This window comes from Trachinotus anak, unplaced genomic scaffold, assembly GCF_046630095.1.
Source record: "Trachinotus anak isolate AG129_WGS33_773 ecotype Australia unplaced genomic scaffold, CSIRO_AGI_Tana_v1 ptg000007l, whole genome shotgun sequence".
NCBI lineage: Eukaryota > Metazoa > Chordata > Actinopteri > Carangiformes > Carangidae > Trachinotus > Trachinotus anak.
In genome coordinates, this window is record NW_027273858.1 from 17227002 (window position 1) to 17254356 (window position 27355).

At 40.9% G+C, this 27355-nt stretch overlaps 1 protein-coding gene across 3 annotated transcripts; it reads right to left on the reverse strand.

Moving 5' to 3' along the window:
• Nucleotides 1-50: 50 nt before the first annotated feature.
• klhdc3 (kelch domain containing 3) lies at nt 51-27355 on the reverse strand. Of its 3 annotated transcripts, none has more exons than XM_071481091.1 (11): nt 27201-27355; nt 25096-25337; nt 23583-23759; nt 23211-23326; nt 23055-23126; nt 21354-21567; nt 20558-20644; nt 19368-19476; nt 6985-7058; nt 6161-6239; nt 51-3916 (listed from the first exon to the last, which is right to left on the reverse strand). In XM_071481091.1, exons 2-11 carry the CDS (start codon nt 25247-25249, stop codon nt 3850-3852), a joined length of 1149 nt encoding a protein of 382 aa, XP_071337192.1. In that variant the 5' UTR covers nt 25250-25337; nt 27201-27355; the 3' UTR covers nt 51-3849. The 3 variants fall into 3 exon arrangements, with proteins under 3 accessions (XP_071337192.1, XP_071337191.1, XP_071337190.1); XM_071481090.1 differs by having other exon boundaries at nt 27125-27275; XM_071481089.1 differs by lacking the exon at nt 27201-27355 and adding an exon at nt 26823-27028.

A 27355-nucleotide genomic window follows, 5' to 3' on the forward strand; every position in this document is an offset into this window, starting at 1 on the left:
CATTTGCCTAAAACTTGATTTTAAAAAAAAACTGACACATTTAAAATGGATCCAGCTGTGTAACAACTCAAATTGTCTTTTTATTATTGATACATTTATAAAGCATATTGCACAGGAAGTCCTGACCAACCTTGACAGATAGAATCCCCTCTAAAAATGTGTCAAATATAAAACAAAAACAATAAGCATAAGGAGCCTGCACAGTTGTAAATGAATCAAAATACACTCCATACTTTGTTCTGGTTTTTTCTAAGCATTCTTTGTTGATTATGAATTATTCAACAACATATGGTAAGCCCTATACACTTCTTGGCATGGTGACTCATACTTCTGCTTGGCAAATAATTACATTTCACACTGAATAACTTCATCATGAATGTACGCTAGAATCTAATGATGCACCTATTTTGGTAAAGCAAAAGTCACCCTGCGACGTGATCAACTACTTGCTAAAGCCTTCTCACAAAGTTAAATGAGAAGTAGCAGAGGAGCCTCAGAAAATGTGTTAGTGGGGTTTTTACATCACTGCCATTAAAAATGTAATGCCAATATATTTAGGCAAAATCACTGACACTTGTCATAAGCATTGCCTTACTGGAGGTAAGTGAGTGACCATCACTGAGGAAATTTGTTTGTGCAGGTATTTTATTTTTTACCATAGTGTCTACATTGTCATTTCCTTAATATTTACTTCATATCATATTCCTGAAAAGGTCTTGACTTGATATACCATCACCCATAATCTTCAAGCAACAAGAAAAGACCAAAATCCTGAAATAAAAATGACTCCCACACCACACATTAGAAAAAAAGAAATAAACATATCAGTTTTGCCGACGGCCATTTGGTGTCACATAAACAGTTTAATTTGTTCACCAGAAGTTGTATTTTTCTGTGTGTGGACACACGGTTAGCTTCCCTGTGGTTTCACTGCATTACCTGCTGTATAGTCCAAGTAACTAGGGTACTGAGGAATTTCAAGTGTGTGATATGTCCATGTGCATGTGCAGTGCAGAGGGCATAAGACTCGCTGAGTCACATTGGCACCACCGGTCTGTAAAGAAAACTCAGACTTGGTTTGGGCAGGCAAATGTCTCAAACTCTGGAGTACTTAGGCAAAAAGCAGCATCAACATGTCTCCTGTCTGTAAGGCCTGACATGCCACATTTGGCTTTAGTGCAGTTATCTGGCGACTTCAACCTGCATTTAAGATTGTTTTTACACTGCTTTACATGAAATACATAGATTTGTAAACATTTTTGATGTAGGTCAGTGTTATTCAGTCCTGATGTTTGAGACTCAGAACCCTGCCTGGTTTCATTCTAACAAGCCAATCAGGGACTGACTGATACAGACTAAATGTAATCATCTGTCAGGACCAAAGACCACAGCAAACTCTGTCCCAAAGACCAGGACTGAAGAGCACTGATGCAGCTCACAAGTGTGTGGTAACACAGTTCCTATTCACATCTTAGTTTTGCAAAGTTTAGTAAAGTTTAGGACTTTCTACTGTTCAGGACCAGATACAACTAACATCCATGATGAAATGTTAAAATAACTAGGCAGTGTTAGTAACATCTCTTTTGCCTGTCTATCCATCCTTAATTTCAACACCATGCCATGTTACTTATTCATCTTATTTATAAGATTCAAAGGATAAGTCTGGTGATATTCTATATTTTCTTATTGTCAGCAAAGACGACTGACTGATATAACAAGGTTGGTCTGTGAATCCACAGCCTGATAGAACTCACCCCGTAAAGACTTCAAATGTTATACAAAAACTATTAAAAATAAATAAATGAGTCTCAGAGTTGCACTGGGTGACATGTTTCTTCGTAGCAATTAAGAAATTAGTTAATCCTAGATAGAGTGCACCAAATCAGTGACTGAAAATAGTCCCCAAACAAGTTCTGTTTACTCCCATTTGAGTAACAAGTGTTAAAAAGAATAGAATAGAATATCATCAACCTTATCCTTTAATTAAAGTGGATAGAGATAAAAGCTTAAAAAAAGACCACCACCAAACCCATTTTCAAAGTTTTGTTCTAAATTTGTAATGATTTAATTATAAAATAAAAACACAACTTGAATAAAAATCCCCAATTTGAGCTATTCCAAATAATTTTCAAGCTGTGTGGTGAGTGTGTAATCTAATAAAAGCCCTTATGCATTTACAACATCTGCTCAGGTGTAGCTTTGCTCGCGGTTGTACACAAACACACGTGCACACATTCCTGGTTTTTCACCGTACTCTGAAGACGCAGGTCACGAGGAGAGTCTCTGAACCCTGCCAGATTGTCTATAAGAGGAACGACTACATTATGCATATTAGTGATGAGCTCCCCGACAACAACAGGCAAACTGAAGCAGGTGGGCTGGGATTACTGCATGTGTAGACGGGACCAGGTGCTTATACACATACACAGTATATATCTGCATCATGATCCCCCTCCACATTTGGCACTGAAAAACAAACTCCAGGGGTGAAGGATGGGGGGGGTGGAGGGTAGTGGCAGATGAGTTGCACTCTTCCAGTGACACTGACATTTCTTGGAAGAATTCAACAGACAACCACAACTGCAAACTTCCCAGTGAAAAGGCTTTTTTTTCTGGGGGTAAAGTAGATGTCTCATGTGTGGGAAGTCTCATTAAAGACTCAATGCTACTGAGGGAGGTAGATGGACTTGATTATTTTACAAGGCAGACAGTTCACCTCAGCCGCCCTGCAAGTCACCTTGGAGACACTTTAAGAGCAGTGTGGTGCCAGCCAAGTTACGATGAAGTAGGGGGAAAAGCTAAGCATTAAAAACTGGTTGAACAGAACCTCTCAGAAGTGCTGTACCCCAACATTGTGGTAGCAAATATTCTGTCTCCTTGCATTTAACACCAAAACAGTAAAGTTTGCCTTCTGTGTATACTGTGAATAATAACTTAATTTGCAGCAAATGGACACGGTAGTTTTACATGGTTTAAGGACCAACTTAAAATTGCAACATTTACAAACTCATGACCACCTCAGACTCTCACCCCTTTTACAGAGATCCCGCTACACCGCAGTTAAGAAGACACCTCATTATGTTTGTTTACGCTGAACCAAACAAAGTCGACATAATGCCGCCCTCGTGTGTGATTTCAGATAGCATGCCGGCGCTCCTGAATCAGAGGAGTGACATGTAAGTCAACAGCATTGGCGTCTGTCCCGTCAGGCCGGCTCTCCTCTTTCCACAGATGTTGATGCGGCTCTGTAACTACCTCCATTGCTGGCTCAAAGGCAGAACAACAATCCCCCCTATTCTGTGTTCATACCTTCTATACACAACAGCAAAGTGAAATGAGGGCGCAACATTCCTGCCTTGAACAGGCTGTGTAAAGGGGCTTCTTTGTATATAAAAACTGAAGGTTCACGTTTGTTTCTTCGGGGAGATCTGTTGAGTGTAACATCAGGAGGACATCCTCAACGCAGAGGTTAGCTCTCAAGACATTTGGCTGAAGTTCTTGACTCTTCCTGTGCTTAAGATTTGAAGTCTATGATTATCATAGGCTGATTGAATTTCTAGAGACGCTAGTAAGGAGAGAAAAAGGTGAACAGGTGTCAATGATGTCTGTCTCACATAACCACTGTCTTCAAGGGTTAAAATATCCATAAACATGAGAAAGCTCATGGTGTCCAAGGAAGTCACAGGCAGGATGTTTTGGTCAGTAATGAGTTTTCACTTGAGGAGAGTGGAAAATAAATCCAATACAGATCCAAACTCTACAAAAACAGTCCCTCAGAGCTCACTTGATTAGAAAGATAAAAGCCCAGTGTCCTGAAACAGCTGTGGTTCTGCTTCACATTCAGCAGCATCAGCCATGGGAGGAGAAGATGGGCCTGCTGATGTTGCTGTTGGTGGTCATGGCTGCCAATTCCCACCTGGAGTGAACAAGAGGAAGAATTAGCGACCAAATTCTTTTATCTCCAGGAAGACTGGAGGCTCCAGTATACTCCAATAACACATTGTAGTCACAAATGTTGAATTGCTGTTGAATATATAGTGATGTTTTTAATACCTTTTTTTCTGACTGATCAAAAACACATTTCTATGGTTTGAAATATCCAAGATGCTAAAAATCTAATGTAATGACAATCATGCAATTGTGTGACATTTGCTCTCACTCTGTGCTCCCCCTCATCCACTCATCCGAGTGAAGGGCTACGATGTGCACAAGGACGAGAGGAGGCCCTGCTGTAACACGAGAACCAGGAGCAGGGGCTGACAACAGGGTCTAGTGCTGACCTGATGACAGGTCAGAGGTTGAGCTCCAGATTGTTATCACTGGCTCTGGTTTCACACTCACTCCCTCTCAATTGCTTTGTTCGTTTTCTTTTTTTGTTGCACGCGTGTGTGTTTAAGAGGGGAGATTGGCATTGGAGCTGGAGATGCCAGTGAGGGGGCAAAGGAGCCTTGTGACCCCATGGAAAACCCTCTAAGGGTTAGAAACACAACTGCAAACGCTAAAATGGGGAGCGTGCAAGGTGGCAGTGACGGTGCGAGAGAAATGAGAGGCTAAGAGGAGTAATTAGTATCGAGTTCCAAATGGAAAAAAAAAAAAAAAAACACTTCAGTCCAACCCCTCCATTTAAGACACACTTCTCTAATGAGCAACATCAGCTTGACAAAATCTCTTCATTAGGGATATTTGAGAAACGGTTTTAAACTTGTGTGAATACAGTCCCTCTGAAGAAAAAATTTTTGCTCTACATTAGAGGGAAATATTCATAGATTTCCATGAACATGAACCTGCCAATTTAAAAACACCAGTTTAAACATTTCACCTTAATATGCAGCTGAGTAAAGGAAGTTGACAACACAGTAGTTACTGAAAATTTTTAGACACATATTTTGCCTTTATGTGTTTTAACAACTTTAACGCACTTATTACAACCTCCCAACCCTGTGATTACAACATCGCAACACGTCAAAGAGGTGTTCTTTTACTTTTTCGTCCCTCTCAAAAAAAAGAAAAAAAACTGTGTAAAAATAATTTCCAAACTTATCACTGAGAGAGGGAAATTATGTATTATTAATCTAACACACTAATTTATTTAAGCAACAGTTTTTTTCCCCACCTACTACCTAAGAAGCAGTGCTTTTGATTTATCCAGTATTATTTGACTGTTTTTTTTGGCTGTATCAATTCATATTTCAGTCCTAAGGACCAAGATCTCCAGTTTCATGATCATGCTCTGAGAAAATATAAGAGTGTATGTGCTGTGTAAAGACTGCAGAATTGCCAGCATTTTCTATAAGACAAATAACATGTGGTAGAGGAGGAGGCATTTTAAACAATATCACAGCATTTTAAAGCCCAAAGAAGTAGAGGTGTGTGTAAAGAGGTAAATATTTTTTCCAATGACACACAATTAACTCAACAAGAGCCGAATGTGGATCGTCCTCAGTGATCCTCACTTGGCCAGTGTTTGGCTGGTAGCTACTTTATATCCACATACTGTAAACTAACAAAAGTTGTTGTCAGCTGGAATGTGCTGGCAAAGAAGTTATACCTTTGACATTTGCAGTTTTGGCAGCTTCTAAAACATTCAGAAGAGTTCAAAGACATACCTGTGTTGGTTTGTGTGGCTATGAAATGGATCTGCTGAAGTTTGGAGAGAACTTGAATCTTTATTCTTTTAAGATTGTGACTTCATATGTATCATCTTGCTTCACACCATTTACAGATTGCTATATTTCATCTATATTTGTTGACCTATAGCACTTCCATACTACAAATAAATAGCTGTTCCTTCCTGTTTTTGTCTATTTTCTTATAAATGTCAGTGCAGCACCTTTTGTGCAAATTGTAACTGAAAGCATCATATAGTCTAAGCTAATGTTTCACAGTGATTGTTGTTTTTTTATGCTGTTAGTTGTTAGATTATATAATTACATACACATTTTGCATGTTAAAATAAAGTCAGAAAAAAGCGCAAGTAAAACTTGCACTGGTTCAATGAAGGATAATGAGTCATAATTTGCCTCATTGAAAAACAGCCTCATTATTCACAGAGACATAGTGGTGGCAACAATGACAAGCATAATACAAACTGCATGAACAACAATATGTCAGTTCTATGACAAAACAGCACTAATGTTTGTGAAGGGGAAGCTTGTCTAACCTGATATCATGTGGGAGTCCTGACTGCTCCAGACTGTACTGAATAACAGCTATTTTGCATAACGTCTTCAAATTAGGGTCTGAAAAGAAAAGAAAGTGTAATGAGTCAGACACTGATCACAGACACTAATCATACTCAGGCTAAGAATATCCATTTCAGCTGTGGGAATTCAAAATTGAGTCAGGCAGGTCAGATCTAAGAATCTGTAGATGAAAGGGGTTCGATCTGCTCTCCATGGTGTAAAAATCACCACGTTCTGTTTAAATCATGCTGCAGAAAAACAACAGAATTCACATGAGACATGCAGAACATGATGATGCTAACTCAGTGCACAATCATCTTATTATAAACCTCCTTTCTAATACAAATTAAAAACTTCCTCTCAATTCCAATCACCGTCATGGTTGCTCCACCATATGGTCAGTGATAAACAGTGAGAGGACACATGCGACTGGCACGTGGAGGCGTATGCCACAGGGGACGCCAGTGGGTACTGCCAGTCCCATACGGTCCCTGTGTCCCGGTGTAAGCCCACCTACACAAACCCTAACTGTGACCTGACAGCATTACAGGCTACCCCAGTGCAGGCAGGATATGGCTATATTTGGTAGTCCAAGAGACGGAAGTGCGCCATGTGATAACACAAAGCAGGGCCAAGGCCAGGCTTACTAGACCAGGTGAGAAATGAAGCAGTGCTGTCAGGAGGGTACTGCTACTATAAAATTTACTGAGGAGACTGCCAGATATCTTATTTAACCAGGCAAAGTGGTTGAAAATACTGGGGTGGACTTATGCAACTGGAGGGTAATGACAGGGATACTTACTGAAGTCTAGGATATACAGGTCTGAATGATCCATGAGGTTAAATTCATCCCCCATTCCTTGCTCTGGACAGGGACTGTAAAGAGAACAAAGAATGATTTTATAATATTAGAACTGTCAACAAAAAAACATCAGCTTAAAAATGGTTGAAGCTTCAAACCTATCTATAAGGATAACAGGAAGTTCCTCGCTTCTTAAATCTCCTGTCTGTCCTGCTAAGGCCACATTTGTGGCTCAACTGTTTAATGGGTGTGAACTTCATTGTTTCTTCCCTCACGTCATTCACAGAATTCCCAACAATTAGTTACCAACAGGCTCCCTAATCCCAACCTTCTCATCCCCCCTCTCGCCATCTTTCTTTAATCATAAAGGTTCATAATCAGGGAGTCACAGATTGTTCTCAAAAAGAGCTGCACTGCTCTCACAACGCTCTCCTTATCAGAGGTGGGCATGATTTAAGCCCACAGGAAGTCGAGCACTGCAGTGAGACAGCAGGCTGGTCCGTGCTGATAGTCTCCCAGACCTGTGCAGCCGTTGATATCACTGCACATCTGTTTCCTGCCACAGCTAAGCACACACACCTGTGACACACCTGGTGCACCACATCTTAGAAAGCCATATCACAACTTTCTTCAGTCACTATCTTTCTATCAATTAATGAATAATTAAAATGCAAAACTTGGTCACTTGGATGGATAGTGTATAATAACACAACTGAAAGTAATGAGATACAGGTGGAGGGTTGAACTAATATTATAAGGGAGATTTATTCCCACAAGGCAGTAAATTGCTTTGTATCCATAACAACGGTGCACAAAGAAACCTGATCAGATTAGAAGATAAAAATGCACTGTACAGTTTTACACCAGAGAACAGTTTCAAACACGCAGGTGCCTTCACCGCAGTTTAGTATCTATGAATATCGATGATATAGAATAACTGAGGTATTGGTTCTTAACAGCAGCTTCACAATAGGCTTTCTGCTACGCATGGACAGGCCACTGACTGGCTTGTGTCCAACCAAAGACACCACCAGAGCACTGTTGAAGTGATCTGGCAGAAGCTACTTGTTTAGAATTGCTTCAAATTACACTTTTTATTTCCCAATTTCTTCAGTCTCTTCCATTTTTCATTCTTGCCCCTAACCATCCTCTTGCTGAATACAATATACTCTCTCCTCCTCTCCTCCACCCATCAATCTCTATTCCTCTTTCCCGCTGTCCTCTCCATCGCATCTCCCTTTTGCTGCGTGTTCAGGATGTTGTAAGGGTTTTACGTTGCTAATCTTCCCTAAACAAACACTGTGGTGGCTTAAAGCGGCCAGGAGAGGTGCAGAGCACGAGCGCAGTCGTCCCAGGGGGCCAGCTGGGGAAGTCATTATGCTCCCCCTCCAACCCCCCAGGAGGTGGTCCACCCGGGCTTACAGCATGAGCCTTTATCAGAATACCCGCAATCAACCAAGAGCCCCCCTCCCCACCCCCTGTCATCATCAGACTGTCTACTCCTGGACCTACAGTTCATTCCTGACTGTAACATTGCTGCAGTGATTAAAATTGTAGTTTTTAATTCAAACTAATGGGGTCATAAAATCCATATAAAAAAAAAAAAAATCCTACTCCTGAACTTGACTGATTGCTACAAATGCAACTTATTTGAGAACTAAAGGACGGTAATCAAGGTTATTTATTAAAACAATTACAAACGCATCATATTAAAACTATTTAAACTCTGGTCATTGACTTTCACGGTGGCATCAAACCCTGTCAAGAGGACATAGACTGAAGACTGAAGTGTCCTTATACACCAAGCCAACCGTCGGCTGCTGGATGCAGCCGGGCCGTCATTAAGCATCTGTGGCCCACCACAGCCTCTAGTTTTTGCTTTCACAATGTGTCTGTCACCACTGGCTCTAGTTCTTATTGACTTCCAGCCACAAATTCAGCTGAATGAATATGATATTTTTTATGAAAAGGAATAAATCCACATAGCTACATTATATATTGTATGGGAAGAAAAGACACTAACATCAACAGTCTGTCTACATTACTGAGGTAATGAAAGGTAGCATCTCTATCGAAAGCATACACAGCAGTAGCTGTCAACTACCATGCAAGCTCACATGGAGAAAGGGTATAGGCCTTGGATGCTGACGTGTGAAAGGGTGCAGATAAGAGGATGCTTGCACAGGGACAACAAGAGAGGTGAAGATTGCATCCCATGGAACAAGGCTTTCTCACGCGCTCTCGGATAATGACAGCCTGGGTGTGAAATTCGGCAGGACATTAGGCAATGGTAATGCTTTATTGGTCACCGCAAAAAGGAAGAGGCTGAAGAGGATCATAGAGGCAGGGGAAGAAACGAGGGGGGGGGGGGCATCTGACAAGCCCCTTTTACACAGCCTGTTCAAGCGGGAATGTTGTGCCTTTATTCCACCTTACAGTTCTCAATAAAAGGTATGATCACTGGGCATTGTTGTTCTGCCTTTAAGCCAGAAGCAGAGGTAGTCACAGAGTCAGACTGACGTCTGTGTCAATGGAGGGCCGGCATGGTGGGACAGACGCACACGCTGTTGTGTACGTCATGACTCTGATTCTCGAACGCCAGCATGCAATCTAAAAGCACACACTTTGTTTGGTTCAGTGTAAACAAGCAAGGATCTTCATAACGGCAATATAATGGAATGTCTGTTTAAAAGGGGCTATAGACGAGGTGTGAGTGGTTGGAAGTGGGAAAGTCACAGTGTGCGACTTTATGCCGCGTCCTTGTGTTTGTTGGCTCACTTTGTTACTCGATCAGCAAAGTATCACTCTGTGTGAAAGCGCTCCTCCCCCTACAGCAGCAATGGTTCCCAGTCTGAATGAGGCCTGAGTGGTGCTGCTCCCCCACTAAAACAACACTGGTTGCTATTTCAAACAACACTCAGTGAGGGTGTCTAATCACCCAATTGCCAGTCCTTTCTAGCAATGCACTGCCTGCTCCACCTCATTATCTTCCACACCGATGTCTCAAAACAGAAAGGACAGAGCTGAACTACTGTCCTAAAACTAATGAGGGAGCACCACAGATCCTGAGAACGCTTGAGACTCTCTGAAGAGTCCAGGAATTTAATTGCCCACAAATTTTGCTAATGACTTTCAGAAACAGCAACAACGTAAATAAAGTGACGAGAAAAAAGGCAGAGTTGGAAGAAACTCAGACAGTGACACATCTGCTTTTCAAGTCTGTTTTCTAAGCCTGTTTTCAGCAGCTTCATTGGCCATATCCTCATTCTTGTGAGTGATATGATCTGCATCCTTTTCCTTTCTCCACTTCCTATTGAACTTTGGTCCTTCAGAACCATCCAGCTCACAGGAACTCATCACGTACTACAACTTCCTTCAGAGCGCCTTATCAGGAGGGCCAGACGTGCATCAAATTATTTCAGAGCCACTTTGGTAATAGAGTGAAAACATTGGGAACCTGCTGGGAACAGGTAGCGATAGTACAACAAACCTAAAAACTTCTAGAACTTCTACTTCTCCATTAATGCAGAATGAAACACATGAAGCAAGACTAGATAGATGTAGGCATATGAGACACAGAAAGGGAGAGCATAGTAAAAATAAAAATCTAAAGAACATAAGATTATGGCTGCACTGAGGCAAGACTCTTGGATAGGTGGAAAACATCTCTCCCTTTAAGAGAGCATTGATTTTGCTTCCCAGAGTTTTAGCTGACTGTATGCAGCCAAGCAATTGCAAAAAATGTCAAGCAATTTACTCCAAGTAGCCACTGTTACTTGGTAACAACGTCAATCCTTTTGCCCTCAACGCAAAAAAACATTTTTACTGAATGACAAAGCAAGGTTCTGAGGCAAGGGGTTATTTGGACCACTAAGAGTCCTGAGAGTGTTGGCAGTGGTTTGGAGCTTAACTTTCTTAAGCAAATCCAACAGACTTAGTTATCACAGATCGATAGGTTCTCGTCCATTTCTTTTGGCTTAATCTCTGCTGTCTCACCTCATCTTACCAAGATATCTGTGCCCCCTCCTGGGCAGTGGCTGGACAGTGGATTAAGACCTGTAGCTGCCCAGACCTAAGCCCCATGCAGAGGGTGAGATACAAAGTACAACTGACTCCCTGAAAGAGACGCCTGACTTCAGATTAGTCAGAGGAGATGCCAGCCGCTAACGAAGCATGACTCTCAGATTGCAACCCCTGTGGACAAAACGTATTTGGACTTGGTTATGGTATTGGAGAGGAAAACTGGTCCTATAAATCTTAGCAGGAGAGGATGTTATCAACTTAGCTACTCATAAAACTGAGAAGGAGGACATTAATAGCATTTCAGGGCCTTGAACACAGCTGGTTAATATACCGAGGAAGGTCTCGGGGGGTTGCCAAACACTCCTCTATAGCTGGCAGATTCATTCTGGAAAAATCCTCTATAGCCCAAATCTTCACCTGCAGCTTATAAGACCAGGACTCAAGGTCAGCCCCCAGGAAAGACTCACAGTAGGAAATACTGATGAACATCAGTAGCTACAGACCATAGTTTCAGTACACGGGTATGGTTCATGCCTGCTATCAGACCAGCTCATTAATACACTCGCTCCGTTTGCAGGCCAAGTGATCATCTCTTCATATCCTGCTTTTTTACTGTTGCTGCAAGTGTTTCCTCTCATGTTAGTCAGATTATTCTCTTTCATGAACAAAAGCACTGCATCGTTTCTGAAAAGTCTATTTTACTGCCAGGCAGTGTTGTTTAAACGTGACTTCATGATTATAAACAAATAGCCACATATTCTGTTAAATGTTTTATTTTCAGTTTTTACTTGTCCACATAAGCTGGTGTTGTTCTGCAGAGGGGGGCTAGAACTACCAGGAGGTGTTTTGGTTGTGATGACAGTAGTAAATCAAAAGTTAAACTAATGCTATTTAGACATGTCAATTTAAATGGACAATAGCATCACAAAGCGTCACCTATGAAGGCTGTTTATTTGAGCCGCTGTGTAACACCCAACCCTATGACACTCTAATGTATACAGCCTGTTAGTGGGTTAAGGAGGGTTAAGATGCAGATGAAATACTATCATGAGCTTGTCTTTGAAGAGTAAATCACTGTGTTGCTGTGCTGCTCCAAGGTCTTGTGCCGCCACGTGCGGGATGCCCCATATCCTGCTGGGGTCACCTCCACTGTTTGACAGGTTTTATCTCAGGCACACGAAACACACACACACACGCAGACAATTAATAAAGGAAACTTCTGCAGCCTACCCTTTGACACTGAAGGCCAAACGACAACATGTGTGTGGTATCAGAATCTATGGTGTGTTGATAGGCATGTTTCCACGGAGCCATGTTCCGCTGTGGCAGATGTTAAGATATTATGGGCTGCAGTAAGTGCTTAAGAAAGGGTTGATATTTACATTCAACAATAAACTAAAATCTAAATAGAAGCGTTTTCACGTAATACCTACACAATAATAAAATGTCTTAAAGTTAGTTCTGCCTTTGTCCCATGTTGTGTTTAGTCTAACATTTGAACTGTCAGGTTCAACAGTGATAACAAGTTGCACTTTCACCAGCTGGGCTATCATAGTAGCAGCCCTTTCAGCCATTGATAAGGTGCAAAATGGTCTTGTGGGTGATATCAAGGCACCAGGCTTTTGACCTTCCTGATCTACTAAACAAAAATCCCTGGACTCTGCAGCAGTTCTCCAGCTCAACAACTTGCTGTTTTGAAATGGGCAGTTAAATTCCACACAGATTAAATATCATGGTGAGATTTTGGTGGATTAAACGAGAGGTTCTGCGCTGGGATGTTTTGGCTACCAGTGAGATTACCTGGTATGTGGTCTTCCTCTGGTTCAGAGTGCATAGCAGTCACACACTCTCCCTTCCTGAATATTCAACGATAGCAGGACAACTGTTTAAATTTTACATTCAAACTAAAATAGACTGAATCTTATAAACAAACCATATCTAATCTTATATTCAGCATTCTGTGCTAAATCAGGATAATGAGCATAAATGCTTCTGCTTCTAATGTTAGGAATGGCGTCAGCATGCTTTCCATCTTCACTAAATGTACCAAGTAGCTCTGCATACTGCCAAATGGAGCACACACAGTAAGGCTGGCAGAGCAGAGTAAGCATGTGCGTGTGTATGTGCAACACTGACGTCAGCTCGACAAGAGGAGCTGTGAGTCATTAAGTCATGTCAACACATCCAGACACATACAAACACACACAAATGGCACAGTATACTGGAAAAAAGAAGATGATGGAATGAGACCGAGTGTGGGCCTCTCAGAGATGTTTAGAAAGGTCATTAAACATTTAACATATTTACAAAATCAGGATAATCAATATCTGCAGAAGGTCTGCAACCACCATTTATATTCATTATTGATTGATCTATAGATTATTTTCTTTGTTAAATTATTAATTGTTTGGTATAGAAAACAGCAAAAATCTGTGGAAAACAAGTTCTGAGAGTGCAAGGTGAAACATTTAAATTTCTTGAGAGTGAGAAGTTGGAAATTTTTGCTGTTTTTGCTTCAGAAAAATGACTCCAACATTTAAACGATTATCAAAGTAGCTGTCACTCGTAATGGACTAATTGTTCCAGCTCTTATCCACTGGATGTGAGTGTGACACAATGTGCTCCTTTTGTATTATTTCATGTGAAACCTCAAGAGAGACAATAAGCAAAGAGCCACCATAAAAAGAAAAGGCTGCAGCTCACTGTCTGCAGGTGACACAAGTATTAAAACTACAGCAGCTATTACTTTCTTTGTCCGCGAGCAGTGAATTCAACATGTCTACATCTGCAGGTGATGCACATTAGTAAGTCTGAGTTCATATGATTGCTGATAATAACTCTGTCTCTTATATCACTGGATTACATAAGGTCAGAGACCTTACCTAGGGCTGCATAAGCATAGGGATGATATCAAAGAGACTCCTTCATGGATTGGCTTTGTTAGAGCCGAGCTGACAGCCACTGGTCCCTGCTGCTCACAGGGAGGAGAAATTAAAACCCCTTTGAACAACTCTCATCATCAGCAATCCACATGAAGGTGCTGTAGGATTAAAAGAAGCACAGAATCTATATTCTACAGACAAGGAGGATTCTTTATATCTTAACATTTACCAAAGACCAAAAAGCAAACCTTAATTCACAAGCTGCTTTCACACATGCACTGCAACCCTTAACTTTTCTAGACTTTACTTTGTATGCGTGAATGCAAATGTTCAAATCACTTGAACTGGACATTAACCTGACTGTACTCTGCCAGCTGCTGAGTACAAAGTCTGTGTAATGTCAACCTGGGCCTTTGTGTGAACTGAGCTGGTGGTTGTCCTGAGAGCTCACAGCGAGTGAGTGGGCGTGTTGATGACGTTTCTATGATTTTTGCTGCAAACTCTACCCAGGCGCCACCCATCGCCTAAAATAAAGGGAATATTTCCAGTAGATGAGAATGTGTCTCACATGGAAAATGTGTGGTTGTGTGCTGCAAATGTGAAGTGGCAACTCTGGACAATGTCAAGACCTGATTCTCCAGACATTCAACTGCTATTCATATGTGAAAAAGGCTCCAGACTAACATTTGAAAACAAAGAGTTGATTTAAATCAATAATTACAGTCTTCAGAGTGGTATAAATACCTGCCATGGTAAGAATATATTCACTAAATGCAACGATGGAATACACATTGTCATGTCCAAGTAGTTCAAGGGCCAGTGCCAGATTTCCCTTTGCAGATTCCAAGCTGTCTGCTCCCAGCATGCCAATCTGTCATGTCCTTGTTCACATCCTGCCCCTCATCGGATGCCCTGTTCCCAACCTCAAAATGCTTCCCGATTTAGCATGCCCTGATCTTATTGTACACAATTATACACAGAGTGGTGAATGCCAACTATGACAACATAGGCTCAGCAGGAGATCAGTAATCTCTGTGGCACTGTCTTCACGTGCATCTCAACTTTAGCTGTGTTCAGTTCCTCGGAAGGTGAGAAAAAGACATTAGCAAACGCTGGTCATTGCTTATGTGTGTGTGTGTGTGTGTGTGTGTGTGTGTGTGTGTGTGTGGGAGAAGGTCAGTGCAGGTGGAGTTAGTCATGCACGGGTCGTCCTTCGTGGGGCAGTGAGCAAGTCTCAGTAAATGAGTGTAGCAGAGGCACTGAGGGTATATCACATTGCACTCTGTGAGAAAGAATGCCCTTTTAGGTCATAAATCAGAGATGGGGCAGAATTTCGCGCCTTTCTGCAGCTCAGCAGGCCTGTTTACACTGACGTAAGTGGCACTCTATAGACTGCCACTAATGCCATGCCTGTCATTCACACACTGCTGACTTGCCCTCAAAGAAGTGCGAGTGTGTACCAAAAAACATACTCACAAAACTAAGGATATCCTGCACTTAATCCTGCACCTAAATACAGAAATTCAATGCAAACATCAAGGTTCTGAGTTCAATCATATTCTAACACTGAACACTTTGAGAGTTATACTCTTAATATTCTGTTTTATTAACACCAGTGTCTTTTTATTCATTGGAGCCTTTATTGCGTTGTTGATGTTTGTTTTACAAATGTGTAACACCTCAGTGCTACATCCAGTCTGAAGAGTAACCCCTTTGAAAGCGGAGGCCTCTTGGACTTAATAGTTTTATTGTCCTTTGCTAAAGTGATAAATTATTCCTGAACAAATTCCTGCAGGTAAGATAAATATCATAAACTGGGAATAAATATCAACAGAGGGGTTCTGTTTTGGATCAATTTGAAAGGACAACCAACCAAGGAAAACAAGATGTGGACCATAAATTTCAACACAATTTCCTTGGCAGACTTACCAAAATGAGGAGCCCCACAAAAAAACACAAGCAAGGTGTCCAGCAAATAATTCACGACAGCGTGTGCAGGCATTCGTCAATTACACTGAGACAGACACCAATAACTTTTGTGCCCTGTTAACTGCCCTCATGTTGTTAGGTCGTGCAAAAATAAACAAAGGAGACAAAGTAATGGCTGGTTTGCGATGTAATGTTCACACCCAAAATTAGTAATGTGTAATGAAAAAACACTTGCTCAGTCCAATCTTAAATCATTGCAAATCGTGACAGAAGTTAAAGCACCAACTGAACCGTGATAGGAAAACTTTTGTAATAAAGACCAATAGAAAGCAAACAAATGAGTGTGGTAAGGAGTGAGTTTCTGTGTCTTAGTATGTGTGTGCACATGCTTATGGGAGTTCCTGTGTGTAAGAGGCTTAAGTGTGCTCATGTAAACAACAAACATGGAATGCTGGTCAAGAGAACCTGTGTGGCCGACTTGCTTAGGATCTGCAAGGATCATGCTCTAATTTGTACAGTAACAGGAAACAACATCTTGCCAGACTTAAAACAACAGAGCAACCACTGTACTACAAAACCCTCCACTTCACAAATAACAAACAAAACAACTTTATCCCCCAACAAAAAAAAAAAAAAAAAAAAAATACTTGGGGTACATTCACATTAAAGTATAAAAGTTGAATTGGCCTAAGCGAAGAAAATAAAAAAAGACCTGCCCTGACGCTTTTAAACAGGAAGTTGGAGATATCATGTGGTGTTTGATTTCTTCCTCTGCTCAACCAGCACCCTCCATCATTCCAGTGGCCCCTATGACACTCCCTTCTCCAGCCCCTGCCCTATCTGCTCACAACAGGAAATCATGACTCCTTAAAACCCGTCCTGGACTAATCCTGGCGAGAAACCAAACAATGCCATAACAATCTTCAAAAATAAGCAGCGTCTTAAGCTCTTTGTCAATTCTTAACATTTTTTTTTACCTCTTCCTCAGTTCCGTATCAATAACAACTTTACTGACTTTTGACTGCCACTGTTAATTTTCTCTCCTACAATTGCAGTTACTAATTTGTTTATGAAGTGGCCTTTAAAGATCGATCTGCTGTGAGTGTGTTGTGAGCACTGGGAAAATAGCAAGTTAACGTCCATTCCAAGGATATCCCTCAAAATGCTTATTATATTTTTGCCTAATTATCATTATATAAATTCCAATATATAATATATATTGAAAAATAATCATCATTTAATGACTATAATGCTGTTGCATGATGGATGAATCAAGATTGCACTTGTGTATTAGGGTGTGCTGCTACCCACTATGTGGCAGCCACTGGAGCAATAGAAAACTAACTCGGCAGCAGCCAGGAGCCTTGAGGTCTTGGGGTCCTGTAGACGTAGTGGGGCTGAGGGGACTCTTATCCACAGCCTCCCGATCTTCTCTATCAGGTTATCCCAGTGGGGTTTACCTGATAACACAGCCTTGCTGATAACAGTAGCCCAGATCCCGGACTACTCTGGACCATGCTAAAGCCATTAGCTACCTCATTACTCCACTGGCTGTTGGCCTATCACAAGCCCGTCACCAGCCCAGTGGCACCTCACCAGCTACGAACCCCCAGCAATCCACTACTGTCTTACAGCCAACAAGGGACTCATCACAGACTGCTGTCTACAGGAGCCAGAGCCTCCAGGTGGCATATTAAAAAGAAAGGACAGTTTGTTTGTCCTGAGAGCATGTGCTCCATAAAGATTATGACGGCAAACAATGAAAAGTGTCAAGAGTAGAAGAATTTCAGTGTTTGTAAATAAAGGATTTGGAAACATTTCCAGTCTCTAAGCAACCTCTGAACTTATTTGACAGTTTTTCTTTCTTTATTGCAAACCAATGTTTCATCCAAAGGTTTTAATGTTTGGAGACATTGAAGTGCACTGAAGTAGTTCTCATTAATTCACACTTCACTTATAAGTTAATTAACTTGTGCAATTACATAAAAGCTCCAATACCAGCCAAACTTGCATTTTCTGCAGATTTATGCTTTAAACATTTTTGCAAACCAAAATGCTCAAATATAAGAAACTAAATATTGTGTTATTTTTGCAATAAAACTTTACACTGAAGATGGATTATAAAAAAAAAAGAATCAAACAGGTTACATTAATTCCCACGCAGTAGAGACAGTAGCAGTAGTAAAAGTGGTAGTAATAGTGGCAGTAGTAGTAGTACATGTAGTAATGAAAACAGTGGCTGCAGTAGTAGTGGCAGTAACTAATTTTTGCACAGCATGGAGTGTGTGGGTGTGTCTATATTATTTCTCAGAATCAGATATTTGCAGCGTTGCATTAGGAGCATCTTGCAAAAAATATTCTCATGGCCAGAGGTATTGTGACAAAGTACGAAGTCACACAGATTTATAGGCGTAACACTAGTCAGGAGTCACCAGTCCTGAAGCCTAAAACAGGTTTTAATAATGATAAATGCAAACAGCTGGACGCATTGACAAGCAAGAATTTTCAATACAGTCCCCTTTTTTTTAAACTGTTATACCACAACACAATGACTTTGACAAAAATAAATGAGACATGCTGCTCATTATGATGGATTACCACACTTTGGCAAGTTTCACATTTTTGCAGGTTGGTTTCATATCCTACTGAAATGAATGGAAACCAATGGAGTGTATGACACATTTTTGGTCTAAAAAGTTAAAGCATGCTTCATATAACAAATGTCATCCAAACTTTTGACTTTGAGACATTTTGGATATTTTCTAGACAAGACTTGCACAACTAAGGAGCTGAAAGCTGGTGACACATGGGAGTGGGGCTGACTATAGTCAGCACTTAGCTGTGTGGCACTGCTCTCTGTATAAGAGAACAATGACTCAACTGGCACATGGTGGTTTTATCATCAACTGATGTCAGTTTAACCTTTTATCAAACACTCCTAAGAGAAAAATTGATATTTGAATGTGAAACAATTAGACCGGGGGCTCTATGATTGCTAATCGAAATTATAATTGTTTTCCCCCTTGAAATTGTGAGGCTTGAATGTTCTACATACGCATGTATTTATGCATGTGAGTACATCCTGAGAATTTGTGTGTGTTTGTGCATATGCATATTGAAATATACTGTAATATTTTTATATGTTCATGTGCATGCATGTACATATGCACGGTTATGTATCTGTAAACAGTATTTGTAAAGGGGGTAATTAGGGTGCAACATAAGAGTAGTGGAATGAGTCTGATTTGGAAAAACTGCTCGAGAACAAATGAACTGTTTTGCTGTCATATGTGAAGATATTCATGCTCAGACATAATATATAATTAATGGCATGATTTTAAAATACTAATTAAAAAATGAATGAGGAATAAAAGAGATAATCAAAAAAGAGGAATTTTGCCAGCAGAGTAATCAAAGGGAAACGCAAAAGAGAAAATATTTGGGAACATCTTTACTTACAGGGAAAATACAATCCTAAGACATAAAAATATGCCAGTTTTATAGAGTAGAGAAAATTTAGAGTTCAAGTAATAATATTTTGTGCCTCACCTCGTTCCTCCAAAAAGGATGATTCGATCTCCAACCATACAACAGCACTGCCGTCTCCGTGGGCATGGGCCTTTCCCCTTCGGTTCTACCTTATTCCAGGAAAAGGCTTCTGTTGGGTGTATACACAAGACAAGAATAAAGTTGAGATAGCAATATTTAGACATAATGATGGAAAAAACTGACTCACACACACCTGGCTCATTTCTTTTGAGATGGAAGTCTCTCAGTAAAACTTCAGATTACATATCTGCCTTAAATAGCTCAACAGAGGGATCTTTGGAAGAACAAATTTTGCAGCTATACAAACTCATAATACAAAGCCATTTAAAGTTACAGAAAATCACTAGTGCTTCCCATTGTGCCAAGGGAACAGGGATAAGGGGATGAAAAGATGTGACGAAAGCAAGAAATCAAAATTTAACCTTCAATTGAACACAAAACTTTACATTTCAGAAATAGAAACAAATCCTTTCTTCTGCTCTGCTGAAGTGCAAATCAGTGACGAAGCTGAAGCTGTCTCAGTTGTTCCATATAAGGATGAATTGTGTAGCCTCTCGCTCTCAGAGCCAACAGCATCATAGCATCTCTATAGCAACAGAGCATTCAGACCTCAGTAGATAATTAGGACTATAATTGAGCTGCTGCCATCTAGTGGACTGCAAAGACCAAGCTTAAGTGGTAACCAGCAGATATCAGGTCCATGACATTTTAACATCATGTAACACACTTCACTGACAATGAATACATACTCGGTGTGTTGCACCAGCTATAATAACAATACTTTGTTGTGAACAACAGCACAAGGTTTCTTCAGGAAAACACTTCAGCTGACTTGAGAATCAATCTGGCAGCAAATGTAAGAGCAGATATAGACTCCAGTGACTGAATTATTTTTAATAACTTCTATCAGTTTTGGATGTGAGTGGCAAAAACAGAGAGGGGTTTTTCACGCAAAAAGGGAGCCGCCAGCCACTACCATAAACCTGACAATGGTGTCAAAAGAGAGGAGGGGATTGTCTACAGGACTCTATCTAGGGGAGTGAGGAGGAAAGTGGGTCAATGCCAGCTAACACTGCCAGTGCGGCATTTCCTCTAAGAGGTAAACATCAGCGCAGGTAGATCAAAAAAACAAAATTATTATGCACTAAGCAAAGACACCTCCAGTCTGACATAAATAAGTAGTGAATCACCTGGATTGAATTTCCAGAGGTCGTTGAAGTGCCGGTCCAGACGGGCATTGTATCCTCCAAATATGTACAGCTCTCCATTGTAGGAAACTAAAAACAGGAAGGAAAAACAAAACAAAAAAAAAAACAATTTTAATGGATTATCATGAAGATCAATGGCATCTGCAGCACATTAAATGGAACCACGAGGACCAGTTAAATTAGCTGGATATGTTTCATCAGATAATGTAGGAAAAACTGCATTCCTGTATTAAGTATGTTTAAAGTGAAAAACATTGTTTATTCTCCCAAACAAAAAAAACAAATCATGACTGACAATAAAAGGGAGACGGGCCATGCTGGAAAAAGACTGCAGTGTGTACACAAATGACTCATCACAATAAGAAACATGAAAATGTTTCCATAAGTTCTTCCTCTTAAAAAAAACATTATTTCCCACTATTCAAACTAAGAGAACCATATGTTTGTTTTAAGACAAGCACCAGATCATTAACCTCCCGAGGATAAAAAATAAAAAAGACAAATTTCACAACACCCAGAGTTTATTTAGAAATGTGTACATCTGCTGCCCCCCAACAAACACTATCTCAGTTATTTGTTATTCTCCATATAGTCTTATTGTGACACACATCTCATATTCATCAGGGGAAAGTAATTCAGATCACCATCTCTAAATGCATTATGGGCTAAACTGTTATCATATATGAGAATACTTCAGACTAAAAGTCATTTTCATTTAGAAGAGATAAACCCAAATTTGTTTATCATAGTGTTTTTATGTGTGTGTTTGTTGTCTCACAGGCTGAATGACTCCTGCGGCCCTCTGGCAACGGCTGTGTCGAAGGTGTACTCAGCCAGCAGTTGGTCTCCGTGTCGAACACTTTGATCTTGTTGCAATAGATCTCATTGTTAGAGTGGAAGGGACCAAAGCGGTCGGCCCGCCCTCCAAACACAAACATCTTTGTCCCGATGATGGTGGCTGAGTGGAAGTCTCTCCAGCGTGCCGGAGTGCCCTGTGAAAAGAAGACCAGCAGATGATGCTGTGATGACCGTTATACCTTCACACTCCATAAAGTTTCAGTGGAGAGACAGAACAGGACAGAGAGCAAGGGCGCTGGATGTAACCTACAGACTTTTACTGCATTCTTGAATCATACACCTCATAAACTGGTTTTAGTTTCAACCTGTTCAATGTCTCCAAACTTTCTATTCTCATCACAACCCTAGATATAAAGCCTCATCCTCACAGTGGCAAAGATGAGGCATCTTAGCAACCAAACTTACAGTAAACAGTGCCATCTTGTGGACCAGACTGGGCGTACACAAAATTAAAACCTCTTTTAAGCCTTTCAAGAATAATGTAATGTTATATAGACATTATATTGATTATTTTGTGGAAATCTAGCACAGTATAATAATACAGCTTATACTGTCTGTGGTTACTGGTGAACAATAGATAAAATATACTATATATACACACACAGAATAGTTTAATGTGATCAGTTACCACTGAATGAAACTACAGTCAACAAAAGCATGCTTCTGCTCCCTTTGCATTTAGCTGGCCTACAGCCACGACAAAGCCTTTCACATGACTTCCTTTCCAGAATGTGCTGCCATTGTTTTCCACAAATCTTATGCAGGAGAGCTGGCTCTTCAACAGGCTTTATAAACAGAGCAGTGGGAGAAAAAGAAAATCTATTCAGACAGATGTTGAAATAAAAAGATGCCAGCTTAATAAAATTGATAAAACTAATTGTAAATATTTAAAATCACTGTGCCCAAGGAAAAAAAAACACTACACAAGATAATACCAGTCTTCGTGAAAATTTGTGCAGTAACAAACAAAATGTATTTAAAACAAATTCACCTTTACAGAAAACAGGTTTTGAGTAAAAGCACGGCAGGTATGTTTGTTTTCCAAAAGGAATGCAAGTCTGAGAGCGTGCAGAAAAATGTATTATTCAGTCACACGCTCAACTAAATCTATAAGCACCACACTGTAATCTCCTTGATGACAAAATGTTATCCGTTAGGAACTAAAATGAGTGGAGGAACAACTTCCTCCACTACTGCCTAAGTCACCCTAGGGAATGGAGTCTATGTCTAAAATATACTTTACTGGAATTCATCACATGAGCAGGTTGACTGCATACAAGCGCAAATGGCCTTTCCAAAAAGGGGAGTGTATGTAATCCACTGTGAGGCTTTTTGTACTTGGCCACCTACCAGGGAGCTGCATTACATTGCAGTGTCTTTGTATCCAGCCAATTTGACCACTGGGCGCTTGTGCAGACGTACTGCCAACCCTAGTAATAACCAAAGGTTTGTTGATCTCCAACCGTGCTCTGAATGTAACTGAGCTTGTTGCCAGTCCATTCTATCTTTGTGTTTCTCTAAGTGAGTGCTCTGTTTCCAGTTAGATTTGGACTTGAACATTCAATCTGTACACATAAGAACTAAAATATTCTTTTTTATTTGTGAAGAATTAACAACTCACTCTGGCATTTATCAACGACCAAACCATGGTGGTGGTGTCCAGCTTGTGGATGTCATTGGAGAAGCAGTCAGCCTAAAAAACAGCAGAGGAGATTAATCAAAACATGTTTTAATGTTTAGAGAGCAAGCCCCACAGTGAAGAGTGACAAAGACTCACCAGCTGCTCATATCCTCCAAATATATACATTGCCTTCCCCAGGACGCAGGCTGAGTGGCCATCCCTCGCCCCTGGAACAGTCCCCGAAATCTTGGGTGTGAACCATCTGTGGGTGTCTGTGAAGCAGAAGCGGTTTATATTAACTCTAAGCGCACTTGTGAGGGACCTAACCTCTTATTTCACAGTGCTGTCATAACACTCGCGTCATCTGCAATGGAGAGCCATCACACACATAAGCAGGTGTTAGAACTCCCTGACATAAGTTTTCTCTCCCTTCTGCTGTCATGACCTGATCATCACACAGGTGCATCTCAAAGAAATACAGCCTGAAACCATCACTTAACAGCATGACTTAGATGCAGGTCTACTTACTGACATCAAAGGCATAAAGCACATTGCAGGCCCCCTCTGTGTCGTTACGCCCACCCCAGAGGTAGATAATATCATCCAGCAGCACAGCTGTGTGGCCATAACGCATATACGGCACTTCACAGGCACGCTCATGTCCTCCCGTTCTCACTGGAGGCAGCTTCATCCAGCGCAAAGACACTGAAGTACAAAACAATCAAAAAAGAAATATTTAATCAGTTATGCGGGGAAAGAAATATTGTGACAATAGTTGTGTAAATGCCAAAATAAATGTAACTACAATAAAATAATGCAGTACAACGGTAACTTCAACCTCAAGATACACTCTTAAAAGAATCAAAAAATTTAAAAGCAGTGATGTTAATTAATGAAACAATTGGGAGCTACATGTGCAAGAGATTTAAATATGAAACTCTTTCTCCAAGCTCTTACAACTGTCTGTCATACCTGCAGGTTTTTTAACCAATGTATAGGAAGACACGATGTAATGTCAATCATCTGAATGAATCCAAACTGCTTATTTGTCATTTGGTTTTTTACGTTTTTTGAGAGGCTCAAAACAGAAAGTGTTTAAAAAAAAAAAACAGACAAGTAAAGAAAAAGGAAAAAAAAAAAACAAAGGACTTTAAAAGACAGGAGGGCTAGCTGTAAAATAGACATCAAAGACAAGGAGCACAAAGCAAGTGACAGGATAAAATACTACAACAATAGCTAAGGTGATCCCGTTTCCATTTCAATCAGCCACAGGCATCTTTATCAAGGTTTGTTTCCACAGATCTTTTCATGCTACGGCAATAGCAGGTAGGCACAAGCTACTTTAGGAAGTTGTAAAACCCTTAAGCAGGTGGCAGACAACACAGAGGGAATAGACATTATAAAATGGGTTAGAAGAAAGAAAAGGGAACAGTTTTATAAAAGTAACAGCCGCACATTTAAAGAAAACACCTGTGTTTGTGAGATAGCAATGGAAAAAGAACTAACAGAGACATTTTCACAAACCGCAATGGAAAGTTTGGGGTTATAATTGCCAGCTGCACTGAGTTACTGTTATAGTGGTGAAGGTTCAACAACCTCTGAAACACTCTGTTATCCTTACTTCCTAATTTGAAATACAAATATTTTCCTGCTTCATTACAGATAAAACACTGGGCACATATAATTTGACTACAAGCAAAAAACCTTCAGTAGACAAGTGTTAAATTCACATAAATATCCTGCACGTACTGGCGTTCCAGTGTGGTCCTAATGTAAAATTTAAACACTTTTCAGTGTCAGAGTGCTTGAGACCTGAAAACTGTATTTTTTTTTTTTTTTTTATTTACTAATGTTGTTTTTCAGATAATAAAACTGCAAAGGGATAAAAAACCAAGTGTCCATAACAGTCGCACTCATTGACAAGACGACCAAGCTGAAAACTAGAGACTGATGTAAGAGTTCATATGCCTAAATTCTTACACTTTCCACAAAATCCAGAGCCAATGGCATCCATAGATGTACATATTTACTGACAACCTACCTGTGTTGAACACATGGACGTCAATCTGACGGAGTGTCTCGTAGTCCTCCCCAGAGCAGTAGCCTCCAAAAGAGTACACCTTGTGCCCCACCGCCACAGCAGCATGGTTGACTCTCCGCGGCCCTCCTTCTAGGTGCACCGACCAGCGCAACATTCCACGCGCAAGCACCTCTGTGACTGCCAGTCCTTAGACCATCACTCTGTCGCCCGCTTGGACCCCATCAAGCCAACACCATCCAAACCTGTGATCACGAAAAACAAGAGGAGTAGCAATTTGCTTAGGAAACCACTGGGGCAAACTGGGAGGGAGGGGCAATCGTTGAGAACACAAAGGGGAACTGTTTGTCCTCTTGGGCCAAGAGTTGCTCAGCTCTGCTGTCGCTGACAGGCTCACAAGCCCCTGTATTATCTAAACTGGGAGAGTATTTTAAGAGGTGATTAGACCCACACCTACCACTCTTATTTCCTGCTGTTCACTCTTATCCCTGTGCCCTCCCACTGCACTACAAAAGTTTTAAATATAGAATCATAAACAATAAATATACATCCCTTTTAGGCAACACCATATCAGTAAAAATTCCATAATTCTGTAACCGCTTAATATTCACTTACGACTATGACTTACGAAAGCAGCCGACAACTTATGAAAAACAAGTGAACCTGCCTCTTGCTAGACCCTATATACCCCTGCTTTTTCCATCCCAATGACTCACTTTCTCACTGACCTCCAACCTTTGTTTGCTCTTAAAAATAAACCCCCAGAAGACCATTTAACACAGACCCTTCTATTTCTAGCCCACACATCTCTGAAAAGCAGCACAGGCCAGATCTAGGCAACATGCAAATGTGAGTCTTAACTTTTGACAAAGTTGCTGTTTTGTTTACCACTGTGTTGGGGCATAAACAGAAAGCTGCCATGTAAAGTCGAGAACAGGCTTTGGAGTAAAGAGGGTCAGTTGTATCGTGATGGTAACATTGCCTTATCTTTGCTGCAGTCAGTCGGTTTGCTGTGGTTATCCCTGAACAAAGTAAACAGCAATTTTCCCAGTTGTCATCTTGTGTCATCCTAACGTTGGCTCTCACTGCAGGGACATACATCTTTGTGAAAGCTGAGCTAGGTGCAAAGCAGATTCTTCACCCTCCTGACCCACTGAACAGGATATTGTTGATATCAGATGACTAGCCATGGCAACTTCATAAGACCACACTGAGTTTGTACATAATGGGACCCGGTTAACAGACAAGAAAATCGATGCAGTCTACTCCACAGGTCTCGGTTGGCCATGTGTATTAGGGACATATAGATAATCGATTAATAAAGCTTATCTAGACCCGATGACATTGAACTGCAACACGGTTCTAACAGTCTTGAGTAACGCCTCATACACAAGCTAGCCGACGTTAGCTATCAGACAGGAGCAACACACACCTATAACAGACGGCGACTAAATCCCCGGGATGATCTGTCTCACATCTGCTTTAACAACAACCGTATATTGATCACAGCGCTCCGGCATCCAGCTGTTTGATAGCCAACTGTCCGGGAGAAGAAGCTGTTGCTAGCAAGGCTAAAGCTAATATGCACAGGCTTATTTAGCTGTTAGCTAGCTAAGCTGAACTAAATAAAAACGACCGGCAAGAGTTGAAACAAAGGCGCTTATTTTCTAACCTTACGAAGCAGTTAGCTAACAAACAACAACATCAACAGATGGATATAATTTCGCTACCTTCAGGTCGAGTCAGTTGTGGTTAACTGGTGCTCAGACAGGCAGTGCTTTCGAGTGCGGTCCCGAAATGAACGAACCAATTCTTTCTACCGGTGTTCGAGCTCGCCACGAATCGGGTTTTTCACTGGTGCATGCTGAGTCCAGGAAATAGCCACATCCCCCTCCTCTAAAGTCCCACACCGATAAAACACTCGCCCTGTCCTGTCTATCCGGCTTTAAACATGTTAGCAAACTAACTGCCTGTAAAAGTGCAACCTTAAAAAAAGTATAAAATGAGAACTGTGTGACAGAGTTTAGCTTACAAGTGCAGGTTGTTGATGTTTTCCCTTCAAGTGTTCACTGGGTGAGCTCGCTGCTGGGATGTCCAGAGCTACAAACCTGTGTGTTAGAGTCCGCTGCCGCTGACACCAGGTGACATGTGCACCTGCGGCCTTCAGCACCTCTGCTGTCCAGCTCAGCCTGCGCTCAGCCTGCGCTCCTCCCTCCCCGGCCCCTTCATGTGTCGGACAGCAGGCTCAGCACTCTGGAGACAC